Source organism: Leuciscus leuciscus (assembly GCF_965113295.1).
Source record: "Leuciscus leuciscus genome assembly, chromosome: 19".
In the NCBI taxonomy this organism is placed as follows: domain Eukaryota; kingdom Metazoa; phylum Chordata; class Actinopteri; order Cypriniformes; family Leuciscidae; genus Leuciscus; species Leuciscus leuciscus.
The window spans coordinates 9,104,079-9,121,048 of NC_138743.1; the positions used below are offsets into that span (position 1 = coordinate 9,104,079).

The window sequence follows — 16,970 nt, forward strand, 5'->3', positions numbered from 1 at the left end:
ATATATTATAATAACAAACTGCCATAATAAATAAAACTACTGTAAAAATTATGATTTAAACAGCTCAAATAAAACCCGTTTTAACAGAAAAATGTACGTAAATGCTTTTATAAAAATGTAAGCTTCATATTAATGCTTTTCAAAAACTCCAAAAACTGGCTTCCATTATAACCTCCATTTCAAGTTGCCTCACCGTATAGTAACCTCTTTATTTTTAAGAAAATGAAGGAGTGAAAATGAAGAAGAAAATTATTTAAATCGGATCTTCCGGTGAAACGTCAGACTTGTCTCTGGTGATATGTCTTCTCCAAACATATAGTCTGCATAAACCCCGCCTCTTTATTACAATCCACAACAAGCTCGCATTCAGATCTGCCTCCGTCCAATCAACATCCGATGAACAGAACCTACGCTTTCTGTTCTTTTAAGATAATCTGTTTCCCTTGGATGATAGGTAGTGTAGAAAAATTATTAACACCTCAATAAGCTGCACAATTTGAGGCATCATTCACATCTGTAGCATTCATTTTGGATGAGGTATGCCAAAATGTTGTCCAGATAACTAACACTTAATTGTATATGATTGATTGTCCTCAGCAAGCACCACTAACAATAATGTGAACAGAAAAGCGGTGCATGGAGGTCTGGTGCTTCACTTTGATGCATCTAGTGCACTGGAGAGAGCTGATGGGTGAGGCTGAGGACATTTCTGTAGTGGTGGAAATCGCTTCTCCAATAAGCTCTACGGATCTTGCCACTGCAGCAAGACTTGCTCTGACACATTTAGAGCTCTGAGAAAGAAAGAGGTCTCGGTTGCCAGCAAAACACTCTGCACACATGTACTAGTAAATAAAACAATGAAGTTCATGATGAAAGGAGACAAATTATACAATGAAGCTGAAAATAAAAAAGGGGGCTTTAGAAAAGTTGTCGTCTCAAGGGTAACGTGTTGCAAGTAATGTTTTATTTTCAGCTGACCTGAGATGTGTTTTAAAAATGTCAAAATACAGCTGGTAAGCAAAACTAAATCTGAATGAATTATATCCGACTGTAGTAAATATTTGTAGTGGAAAAAAATAACTCAATATGAGAGCTGACTCTAAGTAGCAATGGGTTTTCTCTGTTGTTGAGCTCACAGGTATAAAAAATTTAATGAAAAATAAAAAGATACATTTTTGTAACATTTGGGTGTGTGAAAGTCTTGCAAAAAGAGTGTTCACCCTAAGTTGGGACTAACTATCTACTAACTAACTTAATAACTCAATATTTATAGTTAGTTGGTTAGTTAAAATGGTTGGCAAGCCAAGTATCACATTCCCAAAGAAGAGCTGAAACACAATATTGTAACATTGCATTACCCCAAAAGTGATCAGCAGTGATATATTAAAATTAATTAATTAAAATAAAGTTAAAATATAAAGATTGTGAACAGAGGCATGTTATCTCTCATAATAATGGGCATGGGCTAACATGAAACAATCAAATCTACAAATGTGTAAAAGAAACGGTGCTTGCCTATCCAAAACTTGCTACATATTGCTAAGATGATGTGGGTGGTTGTTACTGGTTCAGTTCAAAAGAGCCCATCGCCAAGTCTCTGATATTCTCCTTTCTAGATGTCCTCGGGGTCTCTCCTTCAAGCGATGCAAAAACCGCAAGACTGAATGCTTAGAAACGTAACAGCACTCCTCTTCTCAATACACCGCACGATTTATGGCATCAATAACTTGCGTAGCTTGAATGGTGGGGAAGACTTGTGCTCTATGCTCTAAAAAAACAATAGCGGTGCTTGCCTGAGGTTCCTGCGCTTTTAAGTGGATTCTGAAACTGAGGTCTCAAACTGAGAGTTTGAAATGTTTTCGTCGCTGTGCCATTTTCCAGCCCGTTTTCTTTTTCCCATAGACGAGGACAAATAGACCATGGAAAAATAATTAGCTATAAAACAAAGTGCAGACGCCAGGAGGATCAGTGAAACGGAGCTAATGAATATCTGCCGGATTCCATCATAATCTTGTGATTAAAGCTGAATATTATTAATTATTATAGGCATCTAGAGAATATCTGATTGGCGAGCACTGTATATCACATAACCCTGCAGTTTAATAGCAAATCGACTCATTTGCTAGTTATAATGTGTCCTTGATTATTGTGAAACCATCACAAACCCGAAATAAAGAATATAAGAGATAAATGAAATGGTGTAATATCCATAGACGCAGTAGCAGTTGAAGAAGCAATATAATTCTCAGTAGTAGACACTGTACTAGACTAGTCGTAGGAATGAATAAGACAAGGGCTAAATCCCAGTTTGCATATTGCTTTCCATTAAAAGCCCAATGACAATAGCCATAAACACCTGTCTGACATACTAATTCCATTGGATTTTCAAAGAAGGGGAGAGTTAAGTTCAATAAATGCACTGATCATTTTTTATCAGGGCTCTGTGTATGTAACTACGGAGCCCCTAAAGGGACATGGTGATGGAAAAAAAATATTAGACAGGATGAAAAAATGATATCTCAATGGTTTTGTGTTCTCTCGTAAATGTTTTGCATTCCCCCACAGAGAACACAGAGCTCTTTGCAAGCAAGCACAAATGTTTTGTGAGGGGAAATGCTAAACTTTTGCGAGAGAACACAAAAGCATTGAAATATATTTGTTTCTTCCCATCTCATATTTTGTCCATTTAGCAGCTCTGCATGCATATAGCTCTTCTCAAAATAACAGCCAGCTTCAACAATGAAAAACAGTTCTGAAAGAGTTCGATAAAATGACTTTCTTGGGCAATTTTTGGTTTCAGGGCCATTCTTTTATTTAGAATAAATCAAATCATACAATGTTGATTGCAAAAATAAAATGAGCTCTGTGTACTTCCTGTCTGTACAGTATAAATGCAGTAGTGAGTGTTCAGCATATGAAAACTGCACAGAGGGTAACCCAAGGATACATCTGCAATAACTCTTAATATTAAAGTGTGGATGAGGGCTAGATTTTCCACTGCTGTTGTATTTCACTGATGCTTTTATCCATTTAAAAAGTGTCGTTGGGGTTTGCAGTTTATTAAAACATGTATTCCCCATATTGACTTGTTTGTCTGGCTTACAGTAGGTTTGCATGTAGTCTTTTATCACTATTAAGATGAACTGTGCAATTTCTCTGCCACAGGCTTTACAACAGAACTGCAAAAAACAATATGAGGTATTTTCTGTACACTCCCTTCATCTGCCATTGGTCAAATAAACACACAGTGCCACACCAGATTTAAATAACTGGTTATGCCTGGTTAAGTTGCTGTGTTAGTCTGGACAGGATGCTCAATCAAACAGAGGATTGTTTAATACTCTTGCTTAAAAGTACAGTACTATTCAAACGTTTGTGGAAGGTGAGATTTTTTAATGTTTTGAAAAAAGTGTCTTACGCTCACCAAAGCTGCTAGCCTGGGAAAACCCAGACAACTTCCGGCAAATTTAGATTTGCTCTACAAGTAGTCTGGCAAAGAGCTCATTCAAGGCCATTTCCATGCCGTGGAAATCGCGGCACCAATCAGAAACGTTGAGGCGGGCTTTACACAATGACGATCACTCTGATTGGTTTTAGGTCTAGCCTATCCAATTGTGCCCAGAGGCATTTGAGCGACGCCCACTCCGTTGGTGAACCAACGCACCAACTTTTAAATGCAGCATTATTATATTCAAATTGCAAACACATGAGGACAGTCTCCATGAAAGACCCACTGGCAGATGAACGTGTTACTACATTTCTCTCCGAAACGGTAGGAAATTAAATTAGATTTAATAGAGGATTTTAACTGTGACAAGATGATTGACAGGGCAGTTTACATGACGGGATGCACGCGACAGATCCGTCCGATAAAGATGATGAAGTAGTATGTCCAAAAGTTGCCTACTTTTTTGCTACACATTCAAAAGTAAATACATTTTCTCCACAAAAAGAGTACTTTTATGGCGTAGTGTAACTTAGGCGAATTGGGACGCAGCATATGGCTTTACACATGACGCTCTGATTGGTTTTTGGAGTTTTATGTCTATCCAATTGCGCCGAGAGGCATTTGAGCGACGTCCGTTGGTGTCGCCCCTTTGGAAATGATTTGTCTATGGAGCTTTGCCAGACCATAACTCAGTTACTATTGAGAATGGTCTGGTTTTAACCAGGCTACAAAGCTGCATTTATTTGATTAAAAACAGTAAAATATTGTGGAAAAATCGTACAATTTAAAATTCCTGTTTTTCTTTTGAATATATTGTAAAATGTAATTTATTCCTGTGATGTCAAAGCTGGATTTTCAGCGTCATTACTCCAGTCTTCAGTGTCACATGATCCTTCAGAAATCATTCTAATGTGATGATTTGCTTCTCAAGAAGCATTTATTATTATTATCAATGTTGAAAACAGTTGTGCTGTTTAATATTGTTGTGGAAACCATGATACAATCTTTTATTTATTTTTTATTTTTTTTATTCTTTGATGAATAGAAAGTTCAAAAGAACAGCATTGTTTTGAAATAGAGTCCAAACTGAGTCCATGCTGAATAAAAGTATTAATTTCATTAAAATAAATCTTACTGACCACAATTTTCTGTACTCTGTAGAAGTATGCACATTGAGATTCTATGGGGTCCACTCAATCTTAACTTGCAATATTGATAAATCAATTGAGAAAATCCACAATGAAATGCCTAAACTTGGTAAATGCCTAAATATATACTGTAAAATCATTGAACAATGATATAATCATGAGGATAAATTAACAAATTACAACGCAATTAAAACATAAAACAAATTATAACTAAAATAAAAATGTAACAATGTAACACTGCTGAAAAAATGTAACAAAACATTGATAATTAAATTGATAAATATATAATAGAAAAAGTAGAAATAAACTGAAAATGCAATAATTAAGCACCTGATTGTCACATATTTAAGATGTAAATTAGATATGATCATCATTTCAAAAAAAAAAATTGTTTCACAATCTTGACTTTTTGCAGGGTGTGTGTGTTTATTTATTTACATTAATATACATTAGCTGCTCAACTGATTTAAATGAAATACATTTCTTGAGTAGCACAAAGTGGTCGTACTGGCCTCAACATCAGCCATGTTTGCAGTGTTAGCATTTGCATTGGTGAGTCTCTGACCTGCTCTAGAAGGTCCTCCACCTTCCTCTGCCAGCTCTCTCTGGCGGAGCACATCTCCTGATCTTTATTCTGTGCCAGCTGGGAGAGCGCTGACCTTTTATTCTCCTCATGCTCTTCACGCAGTTCCTCACGGAGTTTCTTACACTCCTGCCTGTGGACACACACACACAAAAGATACACACTAATGATGATCATACTGTTTAGTGCTTATACATTACCAAAGTTTTTTTTTGCTGAGACTTTTTGAAATAAATCTGATAAAAACAGGACAGATTTGGTTTCTGGTGTTGCATACATTTAAATATAAAACCACATAAATAAAGCTCTCTACTGGGACAGCGGTCCGTTGATCATTAATGGCTGCTAAATGGGCCGGCCCCCGTTCGCACGCTCCGCGGATCTTTTTAAAGCACCTACATTTCTCTGAGGTCACAGAAGAGGTTAACCGCCACATTATGTGCTGTAATTGCGGGACATCATGGGAGTGTGGAGCTGGGCTTAAATCCATGATTATTAAGTCTGCTACAGACTGTTCTAAAAATGCCCAAATAACAGTCAGCGCTGAGTACCTCACGCACTCTGAGACACTGCGGAAACCTTTTAAAGGTGTGAAATTAGTCTAAATTGCTGCTTAAGAGGAAATGGAAGCTGTAATGGGGGTCTGGGCACCTTGAAAGCCGCCCGAGACCACAGCAATAAGCACTGAGACGTGAATGGATTTAACTCATGCTGAATTATCTGATCATTTCTGGTGGCAAAAATCTCTAATTGATAATATACTGTAGAGAACATTTATTTACTGTGAAGCATCATTGGGTTTTGCAAGGTGCTATATAAATATAAAAATATTATGTATATTTACTATGTATGTATTTATTCAGGGTGCAGTCAGCATGAGCGATGTAAATATAAATAACAAATTTCTATAATTGCAAAAGGGAAAATGCATATCTTTAAAAACGCATAATTTCTTTCACATATATATACTGTATCTATATGTAATATACATTTATATAATATATTAAATATAATACAATACAATATAATACATTCATGAATAATTGAAAAAGATTACATGAAATTCAGTGTAAACAAGTCAACATGAACAATGAAAATATAAATGATAATTTTATATAAATGTAAAAGGGATTATGAATATCTTTGAATATGTATAATTTCTTTTAAATGTTTCACAATTTTAAATCATATTTTTTGCCTTCACTTCATTTAAAATAGTAAAAGTTCATTTTAAATGGTCCTGCAGTCTGACAAAAACATTTTTAAAAATACAAAAATTCTCTCAAATAATATATAATATAATATAATATAAAATAATATAGAATAATATAATAGAATAGAATAGAATAGAATAGAATATAGAATAGAATAGTATAGGATAATATAATATAATATAATATAATATAATATAATATAATATAATATAATATAATATAATATAATATATATTTTTTTTTAGATGGACTACAGAATGTAACACCGCAAAATTATTCTAAGTATGCATTAATAGACAAATTAATAGACAAAAAGCTCAATTACAAGGGAAAGATTTCAAATACATGGTTCAAATCCAGCCAGGTCGTGTTCCAAACCCATCACTCCTCTTTCTTCTAAACAATTCAGTCTAGAGTATGATAGCAAGAGGTTTTCAGACATCTGAGGAAATTTTAATGCAGTTTTGCCTCCAAAATTATAGCTAAGTCAGAACAAAACACACACACTGCAACTGACTCATCCAGTCATGTGGTGCATTACAAGAGGTGGTGAATTAGGCAGAACTTCTGTTCAGTAGACGTTGCTGTACGCGGCTTTATAACCTTTATGTACCTTTACGAAGAGTCCATTTGTCTTCATAAATGATCTCATTGCAAAGCTGTCAGTCCAGCAAACAAAAAACGCATAAACAGTTTTGATTTGTTGCACTTCGGCACACGCTTGCTTGCGATATCCAGACGGCGCTGTCTCGAAGGGGAGGATCCATCTGGAGTTTTTATGAACTTCATTGTGCGGTGCAGCTGTGAGCGTAATTGCAAAACGCAAATTCAAGTGTTGATAAAGAAGTCAGTGGTTGTTTAAGACTGTACAAACGCAAGTGCCGATGTCTGACAGATTGGCCCGATGATGAACGAACCCTCTTGCAACTCTGGCAACACAAAGTCAGCCAAGCATTTGTCCTCTGACAGTGCTTTAATATCTCCATGCATCCTGCATGTTTAGGCTAACTTCATATTCTCCTACATGCTAAAACATTGAATTCTTACATATTTTCCTTCCCTTCATATCTCAGCTAGTTCTTACCTTTTTAACCCTTAACAGACAGTTTTCTCCCTAATTACAAGGTTTAATTCAGTATTATTAACTAAAAGTAAAACTATTAAAACATGTTTTCATTAATTGAAATAATGCTGAAATGGATTAAAATATAACTATTAGAAAAGTTCTGTAGTCAAGTCCCCCTGTAGTCAATAATTGTATCCCTTAAAAATCATCTTTGATCACCAAAATAAAAAAAAATACTAGAAACTGAAATAAAAGTTGTGTAAATATTAAAAACAAAAACTAATAAAAATGAAGAAAGGCACATAAAATTCAATGAAAAATTCTATGAAAACATAAAAATAAAAGATAATTCAAAATATTATAAACACTATAATAATATATAAATAAATTGCACTAATTGTACTAAAATAATACTAAAATAACACTGGTTTAATTTGATTCAAAACCAAGGAAGTCTGTAATTCCAACAGAAAGCAGTCTGTTAGCATCATTAGCAACCCGTTAGCATTTCATTCCTTGTCACATGGAATTTCTACTGTAAAATTCCTATTGTAAAGCCAATTAATTCTGTTTTCAATGGACCAGACCTCTTAAAAAGCCCATTAAATAAGTCCTCAGCGCCATAAATGATATTAATTGAGATCATTTCCAAAGTCATGGAAGCTCCTAGAAATTCAAAACAGGGGTCTCATGGAAAATGAGGCTCTCGACCTAGATCTAACATATTTACCAGCACTTATTTTGAGCAATAATGAGCTCTACATTGTTCTGCATTCCCAAAATAACAAGTTTACAACAGCACCATCCTGAACAAATGTTGTGGAAAATGAGCTACCGAGGATGAAATCCAATAAAAGCCTTGTTGATTTGTCATTAACGCATGTTGAATGCCTACTTAGGGCCTATTCAACTTCAACCTTCCCTGTTAGCTCATTTTTATCGCTTTCGGGGGATGTTATAGTGGTGAATTGATAACTTTGCAAAACTATGAGCACACAAAGTAGCCCAAATGTTCTTAATGGCCTTTGTTTTAGAACAACTCAGACTTCTATACTAATGACCTATTTGTCTTTTTTGAAGGCACATGATATTAAACACTGGTTGTAAGCATGGCTGATAATGAATTAGGCAGGCAGTGCTTTCTGAGGCAATGCCAAAACACTTACAGCTGTTGGGAACTTTACAGGGTATATCAGTCATTTATTAGCTTGGCAAGGAAGGAGAGAATGTGAAAGAACGAGAAGTGCCTTGCTTGTTGACAAACCATTTATACGGATAGTCAACCACAAATGAAAAAAATCTGTCATCGTTTACCCTCCCTCATGTCATGGAAAAAAATGGTCAGGATTGATTTAACTATTCTTACTCTGAACATTGACCTTGGAAATACCCTTTCACAACTTTTTTATTTCCAAAATACTAGTTTTAACACTGATAACACCAATGACAAATACATTATTAAAAAATTACTTCATATTATATATTATTATTGTTATTAATTATTTATATTAATAATATTATTCGTTTTTTGGGGGGGATAATTGTTGGACCATGAACTATTACTTAACCCATAAAACAAACTTGCATAACAATCAAACAAAAAAGCAAACAAATAAATGGATTTTATTATTATTATTATTATTATTTATCTTACGTTATAAATCATTATATAAATTATTATTTAGAATACAACATTTTAATTACTATTTTATAAAAAATTTTGCACAATTATTGAAAATAACAAATAAGTCAAGCAAACAAACAATTGTTGGACCTTGCATTAATGTCGAATAAATCAATAAATATTTATTATTTATTTTACATTAATAATAATAATAATAATGCATAATATAAATAATTTAGTTTTTGTATTCTAAATAATTCATTATAATTTATAATTTACTTTTTTCAATCTTTTTTTTTTTTTTTTTTTTGCACAATTGTTGGACCTTGCAAGGTTAAGGTGTACTTTATTTTCCCAAAGGGAAATTTGTCAGATGGATGGATAGATGGATGGTTGGATTTAATGAACTATTATGTTAGAGAAAGATGCCTTTTATATGGAGTTTTATAGAGATTTTTTGACTTTGAGGTATTTTTAATGACTTAAATTTAAGGGACAGGTTTGTCCCCATATTTTGATGATGACATGGTAAGTAAATACTTCTGAAGGGACGCTTCCAAGAACTCCCACTCATGTAACATTGAAACATGTGCTCTTACCTGAGTGTCTCGGTCCACTTCAGCTCGAGCTCCAGGGCCATCTTATCCATTTTGAGCTTCTCTTCCTCTTTGGTGGAGATGAGTTTGGCATCATGCTGTTGTTTCTGAGTCTCCATCTCTCCCTGAGGAAAAGAACAAGAGCGAACATTAGCTCTGATGAGCCATTAAGCACATGACCTGTAATTGTGAGGTCTAACACGCAGCACTCAGGACGAGAGGGAGGACGCTTCTTCACAGCTATCAATCAAACTGGGGCCAGGAGATGGAAATCCATTTTCATTTCTCAACTCACTCAGTTCTTTTCTCACGTTCACACAGGTATGATTCATTATGCATGGCCACTCAGATAACCTGTGTTTCAGGTCAAGGACAAAGGAAGAGGAACCATGAAGAGGCCTCTCTAATGAAGTGTCACACAGGGGCCAAAAACGCAGGTGGGTGTAATTCAACAGGAGCACTTATTACACATCTCAAAATGATGAACTCACTGCAGGTGTTTTTAGAAGCTATTCATGGAAACTGAGAGCAAAAGCAGTAGGAAATTACTCACATCATCTTTAATAAAAAATAAAAAAAAGCCTGCAAAACTGGCCGCACTGGCAGAGTTACGTGACTTTGAAGTATGTAGTCTCATTCTCAGTTTTTTTTTTTTTTTTCTCAGAGTAATAGCTTTTGGTAATAGACCTGAAGGGCCGTTAGGAGGTTGCTGGTCTCTCGGAGTCTGGCTCGAGTGGCATCCAGTTCTTCTAGAAGCTTCTTCTGGGCGTCCTTCAGATTGGAGATGTGTCCCTCAGCAGACCCGAGTCCCTGCTCTCCCTGCTTCACCAGCTCCTGGAGTCGACTCACCTGAGGAACAGTAAAAGTTACTTGCTTTTGAGCAGATGCTTGTTCTCTGTGTTGACTTTAAGGACACTGTAAGAATGAAGCAATGCAATGCAATGCAATGCAATAAAAGGCAATGCAATGCAATAAAGAAATTAGTATTGTTCCTCTATTTTTAGTATTATCAATAATTATGGAAACACTTTACAATAAGGTTCATAGGTTAACATGGGTTAAGTACTTTAGTTAACATGAACTAAGAATGAACAAGACTTCTACAGCGTTAATTAATCTTAGTTAATATTAATTAAAACATTTACGAATACATTATTAAAATCAAAGGTTGTATTTGTTAACATTAGTTAATGCTCGGTGAAGTAACATGAACAAACAATGAACAGCTGGATTTTTTATTAACTAACATTAACAAAGATTAATAAATACTGTAACTAATGTATTGCTCATTGTTAGTTATAGTACATATAATGATAGTTAATACATTAACTAATGTTAACTAATGAACATTATTGTAAAATGTTACCATATTAAATATTAAATATATATACATACATACATATATATATATATATATATATATATATATATACACACATATATACATACATATATATATACATACATAAATCAGAATACAAACATTTAATTATTTATATAATTAATTAATAATTATATTATTAATTACTAATGTGTACCTTGTTAAACAGGTTTCACATATAAAACAAAATCCACTCTATAGTCTCTATAGCTGTCTTCCAATGATTAACAAATATATAATGTAGAAATTATTTTAGTAGTATATAAATATACAGGTTGTGTTAAATATATAGAATAAAAGTATTTAAATATTTAGATTATTAATAACTTTTTGTTTGCTTTTTGCACATTTGTTAAACCTTGTCCCAATGATTAAACCCATTAAACAAAAGCATTAAAAATAAATAAATAAATAACTGTAAATGTCATACCCTAATGGGCAACATAAGCAGCTACTCAGTTATTTGACAGGTCCCAGTGGGTCTGTTGCCTGGGTTTTAGAGGGGTTTTACTTTTCACCCAGCTAAAACATATGAAGTCCAGCCTAGGTCAGCTGAGAAACCAGCTAGGACCAGATAATCAGCAGGGTAACTTCTAAAGACGGCATTCTGACCGAAATGTAACCTCTTACGTGACTGATTAAAGATGCTTTTCATTAACCATTAAAGGTCTCTCACATTCTTAAAAGTTCAATCCAATACATATGTTGATGTTAGCATGTTTCTAAATTAACGCCTAAATTCTCTAATGCGCATAAACAATGTACACAACACACAAATAGTCAATGATACAGTGCTTTTTAAGACTCAACTCAACTATTTTGAAACAGCCTTGAAGTGGGCAGCATGGCTAAATACGTAGCCTAGGTGGATAATTGGTTTCTAGATGGTGCAAGAGGCTGGTCATTAGCTGATCATCACCTTCAACCAGCAACAAACCAGCTACCAGCTGGTCATTACCAGCTTATGTGGTCAGGCTGGATTTCGGGAACATACAGTACTCGATGATTAATGAGCTAATGACCAGCTTAGATCAGCTAGAAACCACAGCTACCATTTTTTAAAACACAGATACCATCTTAAGATGGATCTTCCAGCAAGTTCAGAGTTTAATGTGCTCATCAAGCATGACTCAAAAAGTAAATGAAACATGGTTAAATTGAATGATCAGTGATGCTGCCTATTTGCAGCTATGGGACACAGCCAGATTTATGTACCGGAAGCCCATTAAAACACATTGAGACTAATGAGATGGTAAACACATGACACTGAAATTAATCACCACCTCCCTCTGCTTCCGTACCTTCCTTTCTACCTGCTAAATCACTTTCACAGAGACAGCACAGGGTTTTGAAAAGAATGGACAAAACTAAGCAATGCAGAGTTCCTAACAACTACATGCATTTACATGCACCCTCATAATATGATTATAATGAGATTTAGGCAATATTGCGATTGAACTTTATCCTGCTTTACTTCGATCAAATTGATGCGATTAAGCTCATAACCGTAGTAGCCATAATTATAGTAAAATATGTGGCGTATGCCAATTTTAATTGCTATGAACAGGCATGTAAACACTGTAACCACATCTATTCCAATCTGACAAACTGCACATGTCTTTGTGATGTTCACGGATGATGCTGTCATGTAGCGGTAAAGAAGGCATCATGTTTTTGAGCTGCTGAAGAAACTGAGGCTGTGTTTAACTCCACTTTTAGACATACACTCTCAACTTCTAAAGCACTTCTTCTCGGGGGAATCCCAACCACCATTTTGAAGTGCGTTTAACTTCAAGTGGATGAGAGAAGTTTATTTGAACAGACCCTCGACCCCTCGATTTTTGACAGAGGGAGCTAGTCTACTCATATGTACACTTCAAGCAGATCCATATACCACAAAGCAACATGATTGTGACGTCACAAAACAACTGCTTACAGGGCGTTCCATTTAAACCCATTGCAAGGGTTGCCCCATTAGTGTGCACTCGTGCAATGTAAGCAATGACGTACATCCGAGTGAACGAGATAGAGGGAAGTTAGCGAGGGACGGCATAAAAAGTGGACTCTGACCCAGTTTATTTTGCTGGCTGCAAAATGCTGTTTCTCCCACCAACTGGCAACCCGGGGTGTCGAAATACTATTGGGTAAATTGGCAGTAAAAACACGCAGTCCAAAACAAAAACAGACATTCTGATATGGAACGCACATTTCAAAGTAGAACAACTGGCTGTAGCATTGTTTTTCAGAGAAACCAGTATGTGAACTTGACATTTTTCCTAAATATCTGTAAACATATGGTATTTTTATGCTTTAGAACAGTAAAAAAAAAAAAAACACACACAGAAATGAAGACATTTTTAGGCGTGTCATCGAAAATGAATATTAGAAATATTCAATATTAGAAATCCATAGAAATCCATTGCAATGCATGCAAGTAGATTAAAACAGTGGCCAGTAACACATCTACTATATGTGCGGTCATCCTTTGTGCTGTGTATTGAGGTATGTGAATAAACCACAATTCTTAGTGAATAATCAAAATAATGAAAACTGTGTGCAAACAGGAGTGAAGAGGTTTACTTGTGTCATGTAAACATCTTACTGTGATTAAGTCCTTACAAAAAAAGCACATTATTGGTGTAGGTCTAAACGTAGACAATGATCAGTGTTTTATTGATTATAAATGGCCTAAATGAAGGTTTCAGCACACACATTACCATACCTCACTGTTGGCCATGTTGAGTTTGGCACTGAGCTCCTCTCGTATATGGTCCAGTTCCTCTCGCAAAAGGCTCTTCTGTTCCTCTAGAGAGTTACGTTCCTTCTCAAACTGATCCTCCATCTCCTATAAGTCCAACAGAACATGCTGATTAAAAATGACTGCTGCTTACAAACGTGTGAAACAATTTATGTTACTGGAGATAAGACGACCATGTGTTAGACTATTACTTCTCATTTTGAAGTTATAGCTCAACAAAAAGTGAACATTCTGTCATTTACTCAACCTCATGTCGCTCCAAATTCATACGAGGAATGAAACTCATACAGGATTGAAACAACACGAGGATGAGTAAATAATGTCAGAAGTTTCATTACTGGATGAACTATTCCTTTAATCATGATAAAAATCTTTTTTAGGCTGTGGCATTTTGAAGGCATACCCGTCTGAAAACTTAATTTCAAACATGTCAGGGTAGTGCCTTAGGAAATCCACTTAATATCTGTCTCAGGAAGTAGGAAGAAATAAGATGACAAGATTTGCAATGCAAAAACAAAGCATGAGAAGAAATTAATAACTATATATTATTCATAATAAGATTCTTCAGCTTTAGACCTCTCCACGGAAATAATAATACAGAAACTAATCATAGTCATCCTGTGACATTTACAGAACAAAATGCAATTTTTGATTGTTTCCTGCCCACCACAGTCTGAGGATACAATGGGTCTTATTACTGCGCTTTCAAGGTAGTACTGAATTATTATTCCTCAAATATTCTGGTTATACATCCTAACTCTAAGAATTAAAAATATGGAATGAATTCAGCCTGAGTTGCTTAATGTAGACACTTCATTAAACTTTATTTTGCAGATATTTAAAATTTAAATTAGAATATCTCCCATTGACTTAGACTGATATAATATAAAAAAATAAAAAAAGGCAAAATGAAGCATTAAAGGGGTGGTTCAGGATTTTCGACATCGGACCTCATTTTCAAGTGAGCCTGGTTGTTATTCATCAGTGGAGACAGTTTTCAAAAAAATTCATCCAGTCCTTACTTTTGGATAGTTCGCCGGTGCTAGGCTAGCGCGAGTCAACGGTGCACGATAGCCTGCCATTAAAAACAGTTTTACCCACTCCACAGTACACCAAAAGCAAATAAATTATAACGCCAGACTATCGATGTAAATGTCTGTTGAGAGAATAATGTTAGAAATCAAAGTACTCTTGCATCTCAGGCAAAAGTCTCATCATTCATCGGCAGGTAAATACACTTGCGTGATTGTTATGTGGACCGGCTCTCTCGGTTTTCTAGGTAACCAAATATAACTCCGCCTCTGCTGTAGACTGCTTATAAATACAGGGAACAAATTATAACTAATGCAATGTGATGAAAGGGTAGTTTGATTTCTAACATTATTCTCTCAACAGACATTTACATCGATAGTCTGGCGTTATAATTTATTTGCTTTTGGTGTACTGTGGAGTGGGTAAAACTGTTTTTAATGGCAGGCTATCGTGCACCGTTGACTCGCGCTAGCCTAGCACCGGCGAACTATCCAAAAGTAAGGACTGGATGAATTTTTTTGAAAACTGTCTCCACTGATGAATAACAACCAGGCTCACTTGAAAATGAGGTCCGATGTCGAAAATCCTGAACCACCCCTTTAAACGAATAGTCATTAAGACGTTTATGTTTTTGAAAGAAGTCTCTTCTGCTCACCAAGGCTGCATTTATTTGAAAACATTAATACTGTGTGAAATATTATAACAATTTATATTTTAATATATTAATTCCTATGATGACAAAGCTGAATTTTCAGCATTATTACTCCAGTCTTCAGTGTCACATGATCCTTCAGAAATCATTCTAATATGCTAAATTTGCTGCTCAAGAAACATTTCTTATCATGATCAAAGCTGAAAGAAGTTGTAATGCTTAATTTTGTGGAACATTATTTTCAGGATACTTAGAAATATAGAATTATAATGAAATATAAAAATATAGAAAATATATTTTTTTAATCACTGTAATGCTTTCTTTCTGAATATATATATGGGATATATTATAGGATACTTTGAAATATATATACACAGTATTTGCAAAGCTATAGTAAAATTAAAGTCTAAAACTCTCAATCTTGTTTCCTTTCTGAACAATGCATAATTATATCCTAACATATATTAAAAGAAGAAAAAGAAGCAAGTGGATGATGTGAAAGAGCAGAGCGATAGATGTTGACAAATGAAAGATGACAGAGATGAAATAATCTCTCCCGTTCATTATAAAGAGCAGCGGCGAGCTCCTTGCACATTTTGATTAAAGTCCACAACGAATCAAACCCACGTCACTTCATTTCTGTGCATATTCATATACCCATCACCTAAAAGCACAGCCAGTGAAAATCCTGTGCGTGTGCGGGCGCGTGGGCCTTGAGGAGAAAGAAGTCTTAAGTACGCCTGTTTAAAAAATTGATGGTTAGCACAGACGAGCAAATGGGCTGAGCGCTCAGTATAGCCGGCAGGTGTGCATAATTCACTCCATCCCCAATTCAAGGCACACAAATATGCAAATAGCACCTCTTGAGGGTGCCGGCTGTGCCTCAGTGACATGCGTTGAGATGGTAAAAATGGATCCATGCTGTGATCCATGTCAAATTAAGTAGAATCCAGTTGTGATCTCCCTCCCAGAAAATATAAAATACATCGCACACATGGGGCTCTATTCTGTGGAGGTTTCCAAAATAAAGGTTCTTCTAATGCCACAAGGTCTGTCATCAGAGAAGTGAGTCACCAAACAAACACACTATGGACACACACTACAAAAAAAAATGCGCTCTGGTAAAGAAAGATAAAGAAGAGAAAGAGAGAGGGCCCTAGGCTTCTTCTAAAATAGGACGTCAGCACGGTCGTCATGCTGCTCCTGTACAAGACTGTGAGTCAGCGGCACACTCTAACAGAGGCCACTCTCATTGATTATTCATCTGCGCCTCAATTTTTCAAACTACATTTCCATTTCTGAGAGTAGCGGGTGCTACGGCGTCGGTGAGATAAGCCCAGAGCAGTAATGTGATTAACCGGTTGCTGCTGCGGCATCACGGGCGATGTCCGCCGGCACAAAGGTTCGCTGAAGGGTCGTACAGGTTTGACAGCAGGTGATAAAGGCGGAGCGGGCCGGCTTTGGGCAG

General features: G+C 35.5%; 1 protein-coding gene across 4 annotated transcripts in view; it reads right to left on the reverse strand.

The window, feature by feature from the left end:
* Nucleotides 1-16,970, reverse strand: part of fam184ab (family with sequence similarity 184 member Ab) — a 134,940-nt gene that overhangs the window by 56,089 nt on the left and 61,881 nt on the right. For all 4 annotated transcript variants that reach the window (XM_082148186.1, XM_082148185.1, XM_082148188.1 and 1 more), the window contains exons 7-10: nucleotides 13,783-13,905; nucleotides 10,367-10,528; nucleotides 9,683-9,804; nucleotides 5,162-5,312 (exon numbers count right to left, since the gene is read on the reverse strand). In XM_082148186.1, coding sequence (XP_082004312.1) covers nucleotides 5,162-5,312; nucleotides 9,683-9,804; nucleotides 10,367-10,528; nucleotides 13,783-13,905 — 558 coding nt within the window. The remainder of the gene's footprint in view (nucleotides 1-5,161; nucleotides 5,313-9,682; nucleotides 9,805-10,366; nucleotides 10,529-13,782; nucleotides 13,906-16,970) is intronic.